Source organism: Saccopteryx leptura, chromosome 12 (assembly GCF_036850995.1).
Source record: "Saccopteryx leptura isolate mSacLep1 chromosome 12, mSacLep1_pri_phased_curated, whole genome shotgun sequence".
In the NCBI taxonomy this organism is placed as follows: Eukaryota; Metazoa; Chordata; class Mammalia; order Chiroptera; family Emballonuridae; genus Saccopteryx; species Saccopteryx leptura.
Genome location: NC_089514.1, coordinates 36,021,892 through 36,042,686, shown reverse-complemented (window position 1 = coordinate 36,042,686; position 20,795 = coordinate 36,021,892). Strand labels below are relative to the sequence as shown.

At 39.8% G+C, this 20,795-nt stretch overlaps 1 protein-coding gene across 1 annotated transcript in view; it reads right to left on the bottom strand.

Moving 5' to 3' along the window:
- ZNF804B (zinc finger protein 804B) overlaps window positions 1-20,795 on the bottom strand; it is a 558,250-nt gene that overhangs the window by 109,508 nt on the left and 427,947 nt on the right. Inside the window, exon 2 of the mRNA XM_066353932.1 lies at window positions 2,721-2,864. Coding sequence (XP_066210029.1) covers window positions 2,721-2,864 — 144 coding nt within the window. The remainder of the gene's footprint in view (window positions 1-2,720; window positions 2,865-20,795) is intronic.

The window sequence follows — 20,795 nt, the reverse complement described above, 5'->3', positions numbered from 1 at the left end:
AGTATCTACATATATTTTATACATTCCTGACATAAACTTCCTCTTAATTTTTTTCAATATTTTTAGGCTAACGGGTTGTCTGTGAGTCTTTTTCAAATTGTCACACATCTCCAAAAAAATTCTGCAATATATCCGTTTAAAAATATTTATTAAAAGAAACTTAAAGACATGTCACCAAAAATTAGATATTTTTATTTTTAAGTTTTTTTAGATTTATTTTATTGATTTTAGAGAGAGGAAGGGAGACAGTGAGAGAGACAGGAATATCAGTCTGTTCTGTATGTGCACTGACCGGGGTTTGAACTGGCAACCTCTGTGCCTTGGGACGACGCTCTAACCAACTGAGCCATCCAGCCAGGCAAAAAAAAAATTGTAGATATTTTTAGATACTGATTTTAACTGACCCAAATTTATACATCATTTATGAGATGACTATAAAAACAAAACCCTGATATTAAGAAATTACTATTAATTTTTAGATATGATAATGACTATGTTGTTTAAGCATCATTATATATCTTGAAATACTTTCAGATAAAATGATGTGATGTCTGGAATTTGCTTCAAAATAATGCATGGTGTTGGTGATGGTGCTGGTGGGGGAGGGAGGGGGAGAGGTGGTGGTCAAAATGAAAAAAAATGCTATTGTTGGAGTTGTATGGTAGCCGCATAATTTATTTTTATACATGTGAAAAATTGTATTGTATATTATTTTTAAATGCATGTTCCTGGGCCCCATCTCAGAGCTATTGAATTAGAATATCTGAAAGAGAATCTAAGAATCCAATAGGATTGTTACACACACTAAAATTTAGAAATCCCAATTCTAAAACAATTTATCCTATTGTTCTTGTTCTTTCAAGTGAAATGCGTCAATTTCATACACATGCAGTACCTTTAAAGACAGAAACTGTGTCCTGCATCACCCAAGGCCATATATTTTGTATGCACTATTAGTGATGTTAGTCAAAATATTGTTGTTCACTGTGATAAATACTTCAGGTCTAGATTATACAAACTTACCCATATATTCCCATATGTGGTCCATTTGATATCAGGAGTGGGTATGTTCTCACAGCTGTTAGCAATAATCCTCTGGCCATGTGGACTTCTTTCTTAATGGTATTTAACATTCCTAATTCTTTTCTCTATTTTTTATTGAAGATTTTATTTATTGATTTTAGAAGGAGAAGAGAGAGAAAAAGGCAGTGGTGGGAGCAGGAAGCATCGCCTCATAGTTGCATATGTGCCTTAACTGGGCAAGCCTGGGGTTTTGAACTGGCCACCTCAGCATTCCAGGTTAACACTTTATCTACTGTGCCACCACAGGCTAGGCAACACTCCTCATTCCTAAATGCCAATATTTCCATACCTTGTGTAGCAAAGATAAAATCTAATAGGATGGGAACAATAGCCTCCTCTCTCACAGACAGATTAATTAAAAGAGATTATTAGTAGCCATGCATAGCGTATCTACACTATTATACACACACACAAAGAGAGAGAGAGAGAGAGAGAGAGAGAGAGAGAGAGAGAAATGAAATGTTTTCAGCAGCCATCACGTCTCAGCTTTACTTGAGTTTTTGTTTCTTTGCAATGGTTCTTTTATTAAGTAACCACTTTGACTCCCTAATAATGTATTCTTGGGAAAATGTAACTTACGTAGAACAGTTTTTCTAAACACCTACTATTCCGTATACCTACACCTTGGAACTCTTGTAAAAACTCTGTAACTGGCCCTGGCCAGTTGGCTCAGTGGTAGAGCATCAGCCTGGCATGCAGGAGTCCCGGGTTCAATTCCCAGCCAGGGCACACAGGAGAACTTCCCATCTGTTTCTCTACCCCTCCCCCTCTCCTTCCTCTGTCTCTCTCTTCTCCTTCCACAGCTGAGGCTCCATTGGAGCAAAGTTGGCCCAGGATGGCTCCATGGCCTCTGCCTCAGGTGCTAGAATGGCTCTGGTCGCAACAGAGCAATGCCTCAGATGGGCAGAGCATCGCCCCCTGGTGGGCATGCCCGGTGGATCCCTGTCAGACACATGCGGGAGTCTGACTGCCTTCCCATTTCCAACTTCAGAAATAGAGAAAGAAGAAGAATCCCCCCCCCCCCAAAAAAAAACAAAAAAAAAAAAAACAAAACTCTGTAACTGATGCTATCCTATTCTGTCCAGTGTTGTAGTTATGCCACTAAGTAGCTGGGTGGTTTTGAATATGACACTCTTTTTATTGGGTTCTGGTTTCCCTATATTATATATGTAAAATTCTAAAATAAATGACTCTGTACCCCTAAGGTCACCTACAGTTTTTTTTTTATTCGATTTTTTTTTTTTTTAGAGAGGAGAGAGAGAGGGTGAGAGAGAAACAGAGAGAGAGAGAGAGAGAGGAGAGAGAGAGACAGAGAGAGAGAAGGGGGAGGAGCTGGAAGCATCAACTCCCATATGTGCCTTGACCAGGCAAGCCCAGGGTTTCGAACCGGGGACCTCAGCATTTCCAGGTCGACGCTTTATCCACTGCGCCACCACAGGTCAGGATCACCTACAGTTTTATGCTACTCCTAGGAAAATAATATTTCACTAATATAAATAGAAAATGGTAACTTTCAAGAAAAAAAAGATATAAAAGTTTCACCTCAACATCGATGATAATAAATAAGGTCAAATGGATACATTCTGGTCTGAAGGTATAAATGCAGAAGTATTAAGAATTTTCTCACTTTTGCTTACCTGCTTATGAGCATGGTCATAAGAATTAATATGATTATCAAATTCCTGGTGTTTGTGATACTGTTTGTCACATAATTCACAGTAAAAGTTTGCCTTTACATCCTCCAGGGCCTTTGCTGTGGACTTCTCCTTTTCTGGAAAATCCTTTAAAAAAAAAGTGAAAGTGTTGGTTACAGTTCTCTGTAATAGCATAAATCACATTATTCATGTCAGTATTTGATTTTGCTGTGACTGAAGTAATAGGCTCATTATCTTTTGGAAATTCATGGCACAGGGAAGCAACTTTCAGTTCAGCCTTATCCCTAAGTTATCAATAAACGTATAATGAACTGTCCCCAGGAGCCCTGCTCTGACCCCAGGCACTGTTCATCCTTCTTGCCGCCCGTTTCCAGCTGTGCTGCCACGACGCACCTCACTGGGATACGAGCACCGTTTCTGCTTGTCCAGGGGCCCATCTCAAATACAACAAGGCCTCTCTAGTACAATATTTTATTGGGACACTAAATACATTGTTTTATATCACTTCTCCATGTGTCAGGTACATATGTTAGCCTCACTGAAATCATCAGTGTCAGAACGTGCTATTCTCACTGCACACAATGCTTTCCTCCCTTGTTAAACTAATGAGCTTGTACTCCTTCCCCAATGGCCGGCTCTTTGTCCACTCTGGGGAACTTTCCCTGACTTTTCTAGGAGAAGGCCTCCATTATGGTACTTTCTTACTGAACACATCTATGACCATTCCTATTTGGCTCCTTCACAGACATTTCTTTCCTTGATATTAACCTTTACATTTTTGTGTGCCACATAATTTCACCTTTAGCCAACTGATTATCCACTCCACACACTCTCCCTTGATTACCGCCATTCAAACCATAGCTACAGCCTTATTTACCCATCATCTCTAACTCCAGCCTAAGCTTCTTCCGCAGCATGAGTTCCTGCTGGACGTTGCCAATGGGTGTCACGTTTTACAAGACTATTACCCTTACAATTTCGACTATGCTTTCTCTCAAACAGAGCTTTGGCCACATTATTATCCTGCTTGAAATCCTCTTGAATTCTTTCATTCCCTATAAAATGTGATGAATACACATTGACCATAAATTCTGTGCCAGGTAATAGGCTAAGTGTGTGAATTCTCTCATTTATTCCTCATAACAATGATATAAAAATAAGTTCTATCTAACTTTACATTTTACAGCCTGACTGGTGGTGGCATAGAGAATAGAGTGTTGACCTGGGATGCTGAGGTCCCGGATTTGAAACCCCAAGGTCTCTGACTTGAGCATGGGATCATCTACATGATCCCAAGGTCACTGGCGTGAGCAAGGGGTCACTAGGTCAGCGTGAGCCTGTGGGTCAAGGTGCATATGAGAAGCAATCAATGAACAACTAAAAGTGAAGCAACTATGAGTTGATGCTTCTCATCTCTCTCCTTCCTCTCTCTTTCTCTTCCTGTGTGTGTCCTTCTCTTAAAAAAAAAAAAATTAAGTCTACATTTTAAAGATACATCAACCAGCACAGAGAGATTACACACTTATAGTCACTGACTTAGTAAGTAGGTAAGAACTTGGATTCAAATAACCTATCCCTAGTTCCCCTGGTAATAAACGGCTGTGCTTTGCTATTTCCCTTTAAGGACATTCCCCTTAATATACCACACAACCTCCTTTGTACCTCACCAGTCTCATCTTCTATCAATTCATGCTCCCATATTACCCTCTGCGATTCAATTTCCAGACATGACACATGATAGTGTATGATCTGTTTTCATGTCTTTTGCTCTGATAAATTCTTTGAAGGTAGGAACTATTCTATTCATTTTTTGTGTCCACAATGCCAATATACAGTGTGTCTTTAAAGTCATGGTGCACTTTTGACTGGTCACAGGAAAGCAACAAAAGACAATAGAAATGTGAAATCTGCACCAAATAAAAGGAGAACCCTCCCAGTTTCTGTAGGATGATGTGGCAGCATGTGCGCATGCACAGATGACGTAACACCGTGTACATAGCTGAGCAGCCCACGGCCATGCCAGTTGAGATGTGGATGGTACAGAGGAAAGTTCAGTGTGTTCTGTGGCTCACTAAATTCAATTCCGTGACCAATGTGCAACGTGAATATTGGCGCATTTATAAGGGAGCGCCACCACATAGGAATAACATTACTCAGTGGGATAAGCAGTTGAAGGAAACCGACAGTTTGGTGGAGAAACTCCGTTCTGGTAGGCCATCAGTCAGTGATGAGTCTGTAGAGGCTATACGGGATAGCTACCTAAGGAGCCCTAAAAAATCTGTACGTGAGCCCACATCAAACTGCACTGAATAGGTATGAAGCTGGGAGAGTTTTCCTTTTATTTGGTGCAGATTTCACATTTCCATTGTCTTTTGTTGCTTTCCTGTGACCAGTCAAAAGTACACCATGACTTTACGAACACACTGTATTATCGGTGTTTATTTAATATGCATTAAATATAATAAATTAATGGATAATGGGGGCTTACATATTCATGCCTCTTTATCATTCTGTAAGTTCTTCTCCATAATCTTAGTGGTTAAATAAAAGAATAACTGAAACATAAAGGATACCAAGTAAATAGGTATAAAAAAATGGATGAACAAAATAAAGAATGGGTTTTTGCTTTGTTCCTTCAAAATGACTAACACGGTATAAAAATCAGGGCATAGACCTAAATCATGGGTTTATCACTGCCCAGACAAGAAAGCAAACACATAAATTTAGGCAGTTTCTCACAATGTTGGGTGAAGCAATAGGGAAATTAACTAATTGAGAGAGGAAAATAATAATTCAAGTGCAAATATAAGAGGTTAACAGAATTAGTAAAGAACAGGAAGAGAACATGCATACCATTGACAAGCCTCTAAACTAGACAAATATCTGCATTGCCTATCTAAAAGGGTCGAAGTAGGACTTTGTTTGCATTCTAGTTAATGAGGACAGGGGATAAAAGCGACTGGACAGGATATATCCAATGATGAGAATATGAACTCTAATTTTAAGACCAAAACCCAATTACTCAAAGAACTGGGATAATGGCCTGCTCGTATGTCCACTGTTGATAATTGAGGCAGGATTATAGCATTGAAGTAGAGCTAAATCTCTTGGGATAGTAGGCTTAAAGTCAAGGGAAATCATTATTTCTAATCCAGTCATTCTCACTAGTATTAGTTTTTTATGCTCTTTCTTAGTATAATTTCAGGGACTGGATTGGAACTAAGGACAACTTTGGTTTATTCATCGTTCTTACTTTATTATGACTCTGGAACAATAGCCTTTGAAACTGACTATGTGCTTTGGATATTGAGCAGCTCTGCTTCAGTGCTTTAAAATGCCTCAGCTTTATTAACAGAGTGTGGGCAGGGATGGTAGCTGAGAATTCAGGGTTAATCTGTGATTAAAATGGATTTTCATACTGTTCCAGATTATGTAGAGGATTTTACGACAATAGCTCAATGTCCAGGAGTGAAGCTCCTCCAGTTATTCTTGGTATCTTCATCTAAACATCTTTTATTTCTAAACATCCTTTAATTATGACATTGCATACTTTTCAATAAAAATTTTTATCATTGTAAGAGATTTCTAGTAATATTTTAGTTATACAGCATTTCCCCTGAATGTTCACATTTTACAAAGACTAAATTACAGTCCCAATGTCTTGCTTTATTTTTCTTCTCAGGAAAGGATGCTGATATAACCATTTCTCTTCCTTCTAAGGATTAATGATATCCCCCCAGGGCATATCCCAGTTCCCTTATTAAGAGAACAAGAGTGCACAGGTGGGATATAAATGCCATTAAGAGTTCATAATCCAGTGTCTCTATCCCAGACAGAAGTAAGAGCATAAATCCAACAGCAGGTGACTGGGGATCAGAAATGTGGCAGCTGAGTCCTGTGGGTAGAAATATCAGGCAGAGGAGAATACATGCCAAGAATTGGGTAGGGTCAGAGGAATCCTAGTGGAAAATAAGTAAATGAGTCCTTGGCCCTGGCCAGTGGTTCAGTGGATATAGTGCTGGCCTGGCGTATGGACATCCTAGATTCAATTCCCAGTCAGGGCACACAGGAGAAGCGACCATCTGCTTCTCCCTCCCTTCCCTCTCCCTGTTCTCTTCCTCTTGCTGTCCTGCAGCCAGTGGCTTAATTGGTTTGAGTGTGGCCCCTAGTTCTAAGGATAGCTCTGTTCAAGTGCATCAACCTTAGGCAATAAAAATAGCTTGGTACTAGAGCACTGGCTCCAGATGCAGTTGCCAGGTGGGTCCTGGTTGGGGCACATGTGGGAGTATGCCTCACTATCTCCCCTCCTCTCACCTTAAATAAGTAAGTAAGTAAGTAAGTAAGTACGTACGTAAATAAATAAATAAATAAATAAAGTCCTTAAGAATCTGGAAAAACTTGAAAACTGAGATTAGAGCTACCGCTGAGTAAAAGAACCATAATCCAAATAGTCCATTATATTACTCTGTATGAGGAAGGCCTGCACTCAAGTGCAAAATTGGAATATCTATGGAGATGGAGCTGAGCTGGCTCAGCTTTCTATACCAGAAGGCTGCAGGGTGAGGTCTCAACACTAGTAGTGGAGGTAGCCTAGTCTAAACATACCTCTTAGCGAAAGAGGCAAATGATGTTAGTAATACTTGACTTGTATAAAGTCAGGTCAATGGTAAAGCAGGGTGTGATCTCCATTGTGTTTCATTGCCTCAGCCACCCAGCCATGCATCTATGCATCTAACCACACATTCATGTATCTAACCATTAAGCAGTCATATAGTCAAGAATCTCCTGTTAAGTAACTTTTAAATGTCAATTTGTTACCTGATCTTTACCTCAGTTTTTTCCAGTCTAGTATCCAATAATTGCATGTAAAGAGGTAAACACTGTAAACTGTGATAGAGTGATAACTACATTATACAGAGCTTACCTAGTCACACTAGGTAAGAATAATTGTTTTTTATATTTTACATACACACGCAAAAAGCCCAAAACAACTGAACAAACACACAAACAAAAAAACTCATAAAGGCAAATAACAGATCATTGGTGATGATAAGGGAAGTGGGGAGGTAATATGGGAAGTGGGGCGGTGATAAGGGAAGTGGGGCGGTGTAAGGAAAGTGGGGAGGTGATAAGGGAAGTGGGGCGGTGATAAGGGAAGTGGGGAGGTGATAAGGAAAGTGGGGTGGTGATAAGGGAAGTGGGGTGGTGATAAGGGAAGTGGGGAGGTAATACGGGAAGTGGGGCAGTGATAAGGAAAGTGGGGAGGTGATAAGGGAAGTGGGGCGATGGTAAGGGAAGTGGGGAGGTGATAAGGGAAGTGGGGCAGTGATAATATGGGAAGTGGGGTGGTAATATGGGAAGTGGGGAGGTGATAAGGGAAGTGGGGTGGTGATAAGGGAAGTGGGGCGGTGATAAGGGAAGTGGAGCGGTAATATGGGAAGTGGGGCGGTAATATGGGAAGTGGGGAGGTGATAAGGGAAGTGGGGCGGTGATAAGGGAAGTGGGGCGGTGATAAGGGAAGTGGGGAGGTGATAAGGAAAGTGGGGAGGTGATAAGGGAAGTGGGGCGATGGTAAGGGAAGTGGGGAGGTGATAAGGGAAGTGGGGCAGTGATAATATGGGAAGTGGGGTGGTAATATGGGAAGTGGGGAGGTGATAAGGGAAGTGGGGCGGTGATAAGGGAAGTGGGGCGGTGATAAGGGAAGTGGAGCGGTAATATGGGAAGTGGGGCGGTAATATGGGAAGTGGGGAGGTGATAAGGGAAGTGGGGCGGTGATAAGGGAAGTGGGGCGGTGATAAGGGAAGTGGGGCAGTGATAAGGGAAGTGGGGCAGTGATAATATGGGAAGTGGGGCGGTAATATGGGAAGTGGGGTGGTGATAAGGGAAGTGGGGCGGTGATAATATGGGAAGTGGGGAGGTGATAAGGGAAGTAGGGAGGTGATAAGGGAAGTGGGGAGGTGATAAGGGAAGTGAGGCGGTGATAAGGGAAGTGGGGCGGTAATAAGGGATGTGGGGTATAAAGCCAGTATCTAAGGCCGGGGCCACCATCACAGCAGCCTGGCCCATGCAGGTTTGCATTGGATTTGGACAGTCGGTAAAGAAACAAAGGAGCCACAAACTGGTGGGCCATCATCTTTAATCCTAGCTTGCACTCGGTGGGCAAGCAAAAACACACTGGGCTCCAAAACCCAGTCACATTCAGTGCTCACAAAGCTACTGACTTATTCGAGTTTCCTAGAATCAAAGGTTTCTAGCTCACCAGCCTTATTCTCCTCAGTTCCCCATCTCCTTCCTTATCCCAGATACAAACTCTGTACAAACTGGCATCTCACTCAGCACTCCGCCATCTTGGCTGCTTTTCCTGGCCTCCTCCACGTGGCCTCCTTCCGCTCTCTGCTCTGCTCTCTCCTCTAAATCATCCCAGGAACCAAGAGTCCAAGCTCCCGCTCCATCCCCATTTTATACTGTAGCTTCACAACCTCTAATCCAATATACAAAGTAGGGAAGTCCCTAATTCAAAGTCACTTCTCTGAGGCATGACTGGATTGTACCGCCCCACATCAAAAAGGGTGGGAAAGGCTTAATCCCAAAACTAAGCCCCAGGCTACAATGATCCTGCCTGCCCCCAACACACATTAATATCACCTGGGCGACAGCCTCCTTGTGTCATCTTTAACAAAGTGAGCATAATACATTTTATCTGCCCAACATGGGGCAATGATAAGGGAAGTGAGGCAGTGATAAGGGAAGTGGGGTGGTAATAAGGGAAGTGGGGTGGTGGTAAGGGAAGTGGGCGGTAATAAGGGAAGTGGGGCGGTGATAAGGGAAGTAGGGCGGTGATAAGGGAAGTGGGGAGGTGATAAAGGAAGTGGGGCGGTAATATGGGAAGTGGGGCAGTGATAAGGGAAGTGGGGCGGTGATAAGGGAAGTGGGGTGGTGATAAGGGAAGTGGGGCGGTGATATGGGAAGTGGGGAGGTGATAAGGGAAGTGGGGAGGTGATAAGGGAAGAGGGGAGGTGATAAGGGAAGTGGGGAGGTGATAAGGGAAGTGGGGAGGTGATAAGGGAAGTGAGGCGATGATAAGGGAAGTGGGGCGGGAGGTGATAAGGGAAGTGAGGCGATGATAAGGGAAGTGGGGCGATGATAAGGGAAGTGGGGCAATGATAAGGGAAGTGGGGCGGTAATATGGGAAGTGGGGCGATGATAAGGGAAGTGGGGCGATGATAAGGGAAGTGGGGCGGTAATATGGGAAGTGGGGCGGTGATAAGGGAAGTGGGGCGGTGATAAGGGAAGTGGGGAGGTGATAAGGGAAGTGGGGCGGTGATAAGGGAAGTGGGGCGGTGATAAGGGAAGTGGGGCGGTAATATGGGAAGTGGGGAGGTGATAAGGGAAGTGGGGAGGTGATAAGGGAAGTGGGGAGGTGATAAGGGAAGTGAGGCGATGATAAGGGAAGTGGGACGGTGATAAGGGAAGTGGGGTGCTAATATGGGAAGTGGAGAGGCGATAAGGGAAGTGGGGCAGTAATATGGGAAGTGGGGAGGTGATAAAGGAAGTGGGGTGGTGATAAGGGAAGTGGGGCGGTAATAACGGAAGTGGGGCGGTGATAAGGGAAGTGGGGAGGTGATAAAGGAAGTGGGGCGGTGATAAGGGAAGTGGGGCAGTAATAAGGGAAGTGGGGCGGTGATAAAGGAAGTGGGGCGGTGATAAGGGAAGTGGGGCGGTAATAAGGTAAGGGAGTGGTGGGAGGGCAGATGGGTGAAGGGGGTCAAAGGTATGGTGATGGATGGAAGCTAGGCTTTAGGTGGTGAGTGTAAGGCAGTATATTCAGATGTCAGATTACAATGTTGCACAACTGAAATATATAATGTTACAATCCAATGTTAAAACAATAAAACTAAAGTAAAATAAATTAAAAATGACTGGAAGAAAGTTCAATGTTTTTTCCCTGTTTCTTTTACCCATAGCATTAGATACAGTGTAAACACTCAGAATTTTTTGCCTTTCTGTTGAATGACAGAATACTTTTACTGATCACCTAGAAGACAAATGAAGGTGGTATTTACCTGCTGAAATAATCACATAACCTTTACATATATTTAGAGGTATGGAGTAAACATAAAAATAGTAAAAATATTCACCTATTCTCAGGATCAATAAATTTAAAAATAAGAAAAAATCAGTGATTCACAATACTACAGTAGACATACAAAATTTTATCATCATTGCTATGCTGGTTATTTAATTTCTCTTCTCACACTTTACCTATGAAAAGGAGGGGGACTTATTTATCAGAAAAAAATAACATTTATAAAATAAAAGAAAACTTTCTGTTAACCATTCTCAATGATTCATTAAAAGGGTAAAAATGAATTATAAATGGAACATGACAGTGATCTTAACAAGGGTGATTTTTAAAACATTACGTGTTACCAGTGGGCATTTTAGGTTGCAGTTTAGTAAGAATTCTGCAGTTATTAATTACTTTCCATAATTAAATATTTTGGGTGCAAGGAAAGATAATGTACTTTTTCACACCAAGAATTTTACATTTATGCATATAATGGGTGTATCTGTAAAGTGGCAAGTATTCTGAATGGAGCAACATGTTTATTGAAAAATATGGATGTCTACCACAAAATTATTATTATTGTAATTGTTGGTCAAATAAGTTTGTAAATATGATATATATGTTTGCTCGCTTGTGACTTATATTGGGTGTGGGGGACAGGCTATAAGCAGGCCAGGTCGTTGTAGCCTAAGGTTTGGTTTTGGGACTAAGCTTTTCCCCTCACCCTTGACTGATTGTATGATCTGGGTGGTGCACTCTCATGAGGAATCCAATTATGCCTTGGATAGGTGACTTTGTGTCGGAGACTTCCTTGTTTGTATATTGGATTAAGGGATTTTGGTTTTCTACACTATAAAGTGGGACAGACCAGGAGCTTGCTCACTCAGTTCCTGCTATCACAATTGCAGGGGCTTCCCTGATCCCTTGCCCTTCATGGGAAAAGCTGGTTTTCTGCTTTTCCTTTGTCTTCTTTTGTGGTTTGCCTGTCTTGGTGAGACACCAATAAATAGGATGGCCCACCATCCTCCGACTCCACCATTTCTTTACCACCTGCCTGAATCCAATGGGAACCTGCATGGGCCAGGTGGCTGCTTTGATAGTGACAGCCATGGCTCCTGGCCTTACAGTAATGATGCTTACACACTAACATTACTGAACTCTTGTTGTCAACCACAAATCTGCACTTCATTCATCTTAACTCCCTGAAACTTCATGCTAATCTTATGAAGTATTATTTATTATTCTCCCAGATAAAGATATGCAGGACAAAGTACAAACACATTTAGAAACTCGATCGATGTTGAAGAGCCAAGACTGAATTCAGACTCAGATCTGCCTGACTATGGAGCTATTAAGCCCTGTGCTCATAGCTTACCAATTACTGAACCTTAATCCAGATGCCACATCATTCTGAGCTGTCTCTGCTAACTTTTATGTAGATGTAGGATGGTACAGAATCGCTCACAACCAGAGACTTAGAGGAATATTATAATTTTAAAAGTCTATAAAGCTCTTGGAGCTGAGAGATGGGCACTAGGAAAAGACAAGCTGGTAGTCCTTTTTCTCCTGGTGGCAAATATGTGCCCTGACTAAAAAGAGAGGAAAAAATCAATTGCCGTTTTTCACATTTCTTTAATGGTAATACCAGCTCATAGCTTTGAGGAGGGCATTCATATTCTTCACCTGAAAACTCACTTTTGACTTTTCACTGATGGCTATAAGAGATTGCTTTAAGAATTCTAATGTTCTTTAACCTGTTCTACTATACTGGCCCCAAACAAAATCTTGCTTCAGAGATAGCGTATTTTCCCCACCTCCAGTGACCAAGTGGTTGTTGCTGATTCAGAAACTCTTTTGGTCCTATTTTCTTGTATCTCTATAAGAGATTAGGAAAGAGAAAACTCTTTTTAGAAGGTTTTATCCATTTATTTATTATATTTTTGTGAGAGAAAAAAATGAGTCTTTGAAGAGAAATATTTTGAATTTCAGCCTATATCTTATAGCAGGTCAAGCTTTCAAGATTTCAAGTACCTGAATATAAGTTAAGGCAAATAATGAGTAGCTTGCAGGTTTGTTGTGAGTATAGACTGAGATCATTGTATGAAAGTACCTAGTGCAGTGCATTGTAAGAAGTAGGTACTTGATGTTTGGATATTTGTATGTGTGTATCATTGTCTGTATGTGATTCTAGAAAATTATTTCACAATAATGCCATTCTCTCATGAGATTTTCTTTATTTTTATTTTATTTTTTTTGTATTTTTCTGAAGCTGGAAACAGGGAGAGACAGTCAGACAGACTCCCGCACGCGCCCGACAGGGATCCACCCGGCACGCCCACCAGGGGCAACGCTCTGCCCACCAGGGGGCAATGCTCTGCCCTGACCAGAGCCACTCTAGCGCCTGGGGCAGAGGCTAAGGAGCCATCCCCAGCGCCCGGGCCATCTTTGCTCCAATGGAGCCTTGGCTGCGGGAGGGGAAGAGAGAGACAGAGAGGAAGGAGGGGAGGGTGGAGAAGCAAATGGGCGCTTCTCCTATGTGCCCTGGTCGGGAATCGAACCCGGGTCCCCTGCACGCCAGGCCGACGCTCTATTGCTGAGCCAACTGGCCAGGGCCACTCATGAGATTTTCAATGAAAATTTGAGCAAGTGAAAGGAGCCCTTATCATTGTTAGCCACCATCTCATTTAAAAGGACAAACCCTGCTAGTAACTTCAAATCTGGCTTACGTAATTAGGATTTTCAGATATTTTTTATCTCATAATAATTGTTCTGACTTTTGGACTATTTAGGAATTACATACGTAGTCAAGAGAGCATCACAGGTGTGGAATTAACATTAATATTAATAATATTGATTTCCTTAAAGATGTGATTGGCTTCCTTTAGTAAAAGGGTGTTTGAGCCTGACCTGTTCTGCCACAATGGGTAAAGCATCCACCTGGAATGCTGAGGTTGCCGGTTCAAAACCCCAGGCTTCCCTAGTCATGGCACATATGAGAGTTGATGCTTCCTGCTCCTCCCTCTTCTCTCTCTCTCTCTCTCTCTCTCCTTTCTTTAAAATGAATAAATAAAAACTAAAAAAAGAAAGATGGTGTTTGCATTCTACAGCATCTAGCATGATACGTGTTACTTACAAGAAACTTAATAAATATTTGTTGAATAAGTGAAATTAATGAACAAAAAAGCAGGGAATACTTTTCTCACTACATAAAAGACTGCTTGAGCTATCCTGACAGTGTCAAAGCATATCATGGAGCTGTTAGATTTATAGAACAATATTTTTTAAATTATAGTTTAAAGTCTAAGAAGTTTATTGAAAAATTATCTGAAAATAATGGAGGATCGCAACTACACACAAGTTTTCAATCAGAATACAGACTCACAGTTTAAATGCTCTTCCCATCTTAACATAATCGATCATTTCCCTAACAATTCACTGATAACACTGGGAAATAAGCTTTTTGTTGCACCCACAAAAATACTTGTTCTTACCTAACTCGAGTGTGCTGATCTCAAATCTGACATTAGTTTTTCTCTGTAAGCCACAATTTTTCTGAAATTCAAGATTTTAGATTTTCATCTTATGGTAAAAATTTCAACATTTAGTTTAACATAATGAAGTAAAATGTCTTCTTGGGCATCACCTTTGTGAAAATATAATAATTTATATAATACAGTAAATACAGTAATGCACTAAAAGATATGATTGCATCAGACTTTGTCTACAATTTCAAAATAGAACATATTAAAACACTTATTTTAATTATAAAATTTGCACCAAACTGATTTAAATTCTATTCAGGCAAAAATTTGCATTTGTAGCTTTTGTGTTTGTGTACTTTTTCAGGACAATCTTGTTTGGTGCTCCAGCAGTAGTCTGTCATCACTAACAGCTCCAAGATTTTCGGGAAACTTATCAAGGTGACTTCAGGAAGTGAATCTTAATGCTCATGTTACATCTAATGTCACGGAAAGCCAACAGCATCCTTTGAACCAGAAGTCCATAGTTTTCTGCTTTTTTGTTGCCAAAGAAGTTCTTTGTAACTGCCACAAAAGACTGCCATGCTGCTTTCTCCTCCTTATTCATCTTCCTGGCAAATTCTTCATCACATACAAGGGTTCGAATTTGAGGTCCATCGAATACACCTGCTTTTATCTTCATGAAAGACAAGGCAGGAAAAGCAGAAATAATATGTTGAAAGCATTCACTTTCTCTATTCAAAGCCTGAACAAACTGCTTTATTAAGCCAAATTTGATGTGAAGTGGGGGAAAAATGACTGTCTCAATTAACTACAGGTTCATTCCCAATATTTTGCATCCCTACTTCCAGAGCTTCACGTTTCAGCCACTCCTTCTGTGTCCAGTGTTTCTCCCAAACTCAGCTGTCCCACAAACACAGAAAGCAAGGATACTTCATGAAACCTCTCTGTTGTCCTAGCAGGAAATTTACCATTTTGAGATCCACACAAATGATTCAGTTATGCTCCTCATATTTCAGAAAGTCGAGGACAATTTTTATGTCATTATAATCTTCTCACAGAGGAGTTGAATAACCAATTGGAATCACTGCATAAACATTACTGTTGTGTAGAACACATTTCAGATTGCGTTTAGAGATGTCAAGAAATAGCTCCCATTCTGTTGGAATTTAAGTGGTAACACCTAGCTGGCTGAGAAGACTACTGATATCATAACAGTAAACAAAGTGTCTTCAGAAAAAAAGTCCACAAAAATTTGTTCATGCTTCCTTAAATGGGATATTTTAGCTGATGGGTTCAGATCCTACAACCATTTCCTCATGCATCTTTTCAAAATACACTTGATCACCATGTTCACTTTCTTCGTCCTTAGAAAATATAAAACCATTGCAAACTGGAACTGGGAGTGTATCAGAGTATGAGATAGGTCGTACTGCTGAAGGAATATTAGGATATGCAATCATATACCGTTTTTTCTTGCCGATGTCCTTTGTATGGATCATACAGAAATAACTGCTGTGGTCCTTAGGTTCACGCCAAACCATGGAAATACCAAAAGGCATTCCTTTGTGTTTTCCTTACACAATATGAGGAGCCCAATTCTTGTCTTGATTGCCAAGGAGAACTTGAAAATAGGCAATATATGCATGTGTCACAAATGATGAAATATGGTGCTGTTGAAGTTGAAGTGTGTAACAGCCACATATATAACAGAAGGTGTAAGGACTATTCTTACATTTACACCTACTCGAAGAAGCCATGATTCAATCTTAAAACAAAATAAGAGGGTGTTTTCATCAGATAATAATTTTTTATACTTAAAAACAACTACAATTATGTAAAAGTGATGTTTGTAAAACATTAATTGCCTTGTGGTTATGTTCAATCCAAGAGTCGTTGCCCTTTAACTCCAATTTAAAAACCAAGACATGTCATTAACTGTAGCAAAAAGAAATTAAAATTGCATAAAAACTAGAGCATGCAAAAAAACAGATTTCAGATTTGGAATCAGCAATGCAGAAATATACAGAAACAGTTCTAAAACCTCATGCAACAGTAAATGAAAAAAATTTGTTCCTCAGTGTATTCAGGTATCGGCATCCTAGACTTGGAAAAGAACATGACCAACGTTAGTTAGACCTTGGCATCAGTGGCCAGGTAGGTGTGACGCCAGACACTTCCTGGAATGGAAAAGGAGCTTTTTCTCTCTTATCATTGATTCATTCAGGTTGCCCGGATTAGAAGATAAATACAACCACATTAACTATGTGACCGTGTCTGTGGGCGGAATTCTTTGGGACAGCTCAACATCATTTCAAGTTTTCAGAGAATGACAAATTACTTGCACAATGCCAAGGTGATGATTGCATTCCTGTTCATGAGCAACAATGAAATACGTAAAGTCTGCTTGTCAGCTGCTTATTTTGGAGAAGTTTTTTACTTGACTGCATCTGAACACAGATTATTTTTGAAAACACATTTTTATTAGAACCACTTTTCTTCAGCATTCTACACCACCAAATTTAGCTTCCTCAGCAGAAATTAATATATAGTTCTCCTACCAGAAAAAACCACCTTAGAAAGCATATAAAACAGTCCCAGGTGCATGGTACAATAATCACAGCAGTAGCTATTGCAATATTGCTTAATTATGCTTGTCTGCCATGCAAGGAAAGAGGGGCTGTTACAGTTTCCAGATTGCTTATTGATCAGATATAGAAGCTGCATTGCACAAGTTTATAAAGGTCATGGATTTGTTTTCAGAGTTTTTCTTAACAACCAATGAAACAGTAAAACACACACACAAACAGGTCTTGCTGAATACAATTTATTATTTGCCTATCAAGATGCAATGTACAACCAGTCTTTCATAGAGAACATCCCAGCCCTCACCTGTGAAAGAAGGCAATATCCTGAGTAAGGGAGAAAAGAGGACACATAAAAAGATGTGCAAACACATCCAAGATCAGGGAAGTAGTTGAATTTATTAAGGTGTAGTCTTCTGCCTGAAGTTTAGGCCCAGCAAACACCCATTAATGAATGCACAAATGAATAAATACTATCAGTGAAGGAATGTATATGCCATATTTTCACTTCATAAGATGCACTTTTTTTTTCCCCAAAAGTAGAGGGGAAAATGCCTGTGCATCTTATGGAGTGAATGTTCATTTTTTTTTAGCTGCTGCGGGTTTCCAGACAACTGGAAGAGTCTTTGAACATTAAAGTCTCTTCTCATTTGTTAATAACAGTGCTAATGATTGTTAATATTACTCTTGATATTACATTGTTGAAATATTATTGTGGTATATTTTGTTAAATATTTTAACACACCATTTGGTTCAGAATATTTTTTTTTTCTTATTTTTCTCCTTAAAACCTTAGGTGCGCCTTACGGTCAGGTGCATCTTATGGAGCAAAAAATATGGTACAGTACTTGAAATCTCTCTGACTTCTTGCCTGGTTATTTATTTTGTTAAAGAGGAGAGAATTGGAAAGCCTCAAATATGTATGCTAGTGTCAAAACCCACATAACTGTACAACTCAAAGTATGAATGTTCAGGTAAACTACAGACTATAGCTAATAATAATGTATCACTATTGGTCCATGGGTGACACACAAAGCCATCACAGTCTTTCAAAATGTTAATAATAAGGGGTGTTCTATACAGGAGTTGGGTAGAATATATGGGCACTGTGTTTTTCCTGTCCAATGTTTCTATAAACCCAAAAGTGCTCTTAAAAATAGTCTATTATTTAGAAAAAAGAGTGTCAAAAAATCACATTTTAATAGGGCTATTGTCATTGAAATAAAAAATAAACAATTATGGTATGAGACTAAACTAACCCAAGTTATGTAATTCATACAGCTGAGCTCGAGTGTGCCAAATGGCAGATGTATGGAAAGACTTTGTGACTCTTAGTTCCCCTCTGTCACTTCCCATGAGGCAAATAGCAACAGTCAAGAAATGCAGGACTACTGACAGACTGTATTTACAACCACTAGACCCGCTGGAAATTAAAGGGCACATTTCTATACTTGAAAAAAAGATTTTGAAATGTGTTTATTGTGTGGGTATATATGATTAAAAAACAGTTCTTCCTCAATACTGATAATTTCATCCCATTTATAAAGACAGTAATTACCACCTCATCAATTCACCCCACAGATATGCATAGCCGTAATGAATATAGCCATGTTGCATTTATGTAAATCGAATACCTTTAAATGAATACATCTGTTATGCATTAGACAGAAAGTACTTTCACTTAGCTATTACTCCTGCTATAATTATTTATTGTAAAAATTCAATTAATAGTATCTGTCATTTTATTTTCTAATATAAGAAAAATCAATGAAAAATGTCAAGTAACTAAGTTTTTTAGAAAGTTGTTAGTGATATCTGCTTTATTATAAACCTTTTACTTTTTCTTTTTTCTTTTTAATTAACCATTTGTAGTAGCAATCTCAGGAAGAAATGGACATGAAGAGATGCTGACCCAAACATTGCTTCACCTCTGCATGGAAGCTGACTGTACATATTGTACCTTCACAGATCCACGTGATTGTCCAGAAAGTTCCCATTCTTAAGCCTTTTCAAATTTTTCTGGTATTAATCTGTAGAGTTTTAAAGAACCATACTTATATTCCGTATGGGCTAAAATAGGCCTGGAGACTCCTGACGTGATGTACTAATATAGCATAAATCCAATGCCTTTGCTTTTCAAAAAAGGACAAGCAAAGTAGATAAATGCCAGAATTTATCTATTTAAGGGAATTTGCTCTCTTCTCCTGAATGTCTGCTATCATGTCTGATCCAAAGACTGCTATAGGCCCTGGTGGGTTGGATCAGTGGTAGAGCATGGGCCTGGCGTGTGGATGTTCTGGGTTCAATTCTGGGTCAGGACACACAGGAAAAGCGACCATCTGCTTCTCTCTTCTCCTCCCACTGCCATGGCTTGACTGGCTCCAGTAACTTGGCCTCCAGCATGGAGGATGGCTCTGTAGCCTCTACCTCAGACACTAACAAGAAATGGTTTGGTTGCTGAGCAACGATAGGCAGAGCATCGCCCCCTAGTGGGCTTGCTGGGAGGATCCTGATTGGGGCATATGCAGAAGTCTGTCTCTCTGCCTCTATCCTCTCAATAAAAAAAAAAAAATGTCTGCTACATTTGGTTTACTTCTTCTATAACCAGAGATGTTTAAATAGTGATTGTGCCCACAAAGGCGCTTCATTATTTCATGATGGCTGCTCCAAGCTTCTATCTGTTGAAATCCTAACATGTAATTTAATTTCATATTCAGAGAAAACCAGCAATTGTGAAAAAAATATATACTATACAAAAACTCTGTTTCAGACCTTGAAATATTAACTTTGAGCTGTATTTTGCCTATTAATTATTATTCTCATAGAATTTTGCAAAACTTCTGTATCTTCACAAATTATTAAAAAGGAAGTCTGTAGACCAGTTTTATGGGTAAACCCTTGAATTTTAAAAACAAATTAAAAATCCTTGTCAGTTGAAGTCAGAAAGCCTGAGTAACTGGAAACTGAGACCAAAGTAAACGTGTCATAATCACAGTAGCAACAGTGAAGTGTATCCAGATTGTGGGCAAAAGCTTAGAGTTGAAACAGATTTTCACAGCAGCTAAGTAGTTGAAGAACCTGTGCATATATATCATTTACACTAGCACCAAGTCAAGCCATATAGTTGTACTCTAAATTGCGTGTGTTTGCTTGTATGTGTGTGTGTGTGTGTAGAGCAATCTGAAAAGAGAGTCAGCTATCACCACAGATGTTGTGGGTCAATTTTAAACAAAGTGGAATAGAAAAATTAGAATCACCATAGAGGTATGTAATCGGAAGGGACCTCAGAAACCCTTTGCCAGATTGAAAAGTATTAATACAGTTCTTTGGTTTACCCAGGTTGATATAGGTTGCTGAGTAGCAAATCTGGGATAAGAAGTCATATTCTTGACTGACTCCAAACTTTGAGACCAATGGCAGAACAGTTAAAATTCTATGAGATCTATTTCCTCACTTGGAAAAGGAGGTCTAGAATTCTGTGTCTCTGACACTCAAGATGCAAATGTGAATCTCCAGAGACTTTGAGGTGATATAGATATATTCTCTTTCTTACACCACACAATCAACATCTCTTTAACAATATAATTGAAAAATATGTTCATACTCTCAGAATCCCAGAAATAAAAAATTTCAGTTTTAAACCATCTCTGACAGGCGACAGAATTATTGTTAATAGAGGACCTCTTCTTCCCTTTATTCCCCTAAGCTTTAAAAAGAAAGCATTACAGCTTTACAAGTCCATAGATTTAGTGAATAGCTAGTTTTAGTGGATTGAGCACTGAATTTAGCCAGTACTAAAAACTAGGTTCAGAAAGGAGCAAGCTACCTTCTTTTCTGATATGGGGGGGGGGGGGTATCTGACAAAAAAAAGTAAAAGAGGAAAGAATTCATACTTGAGACCTTAAAAAAAAAAAACACCTTTCTT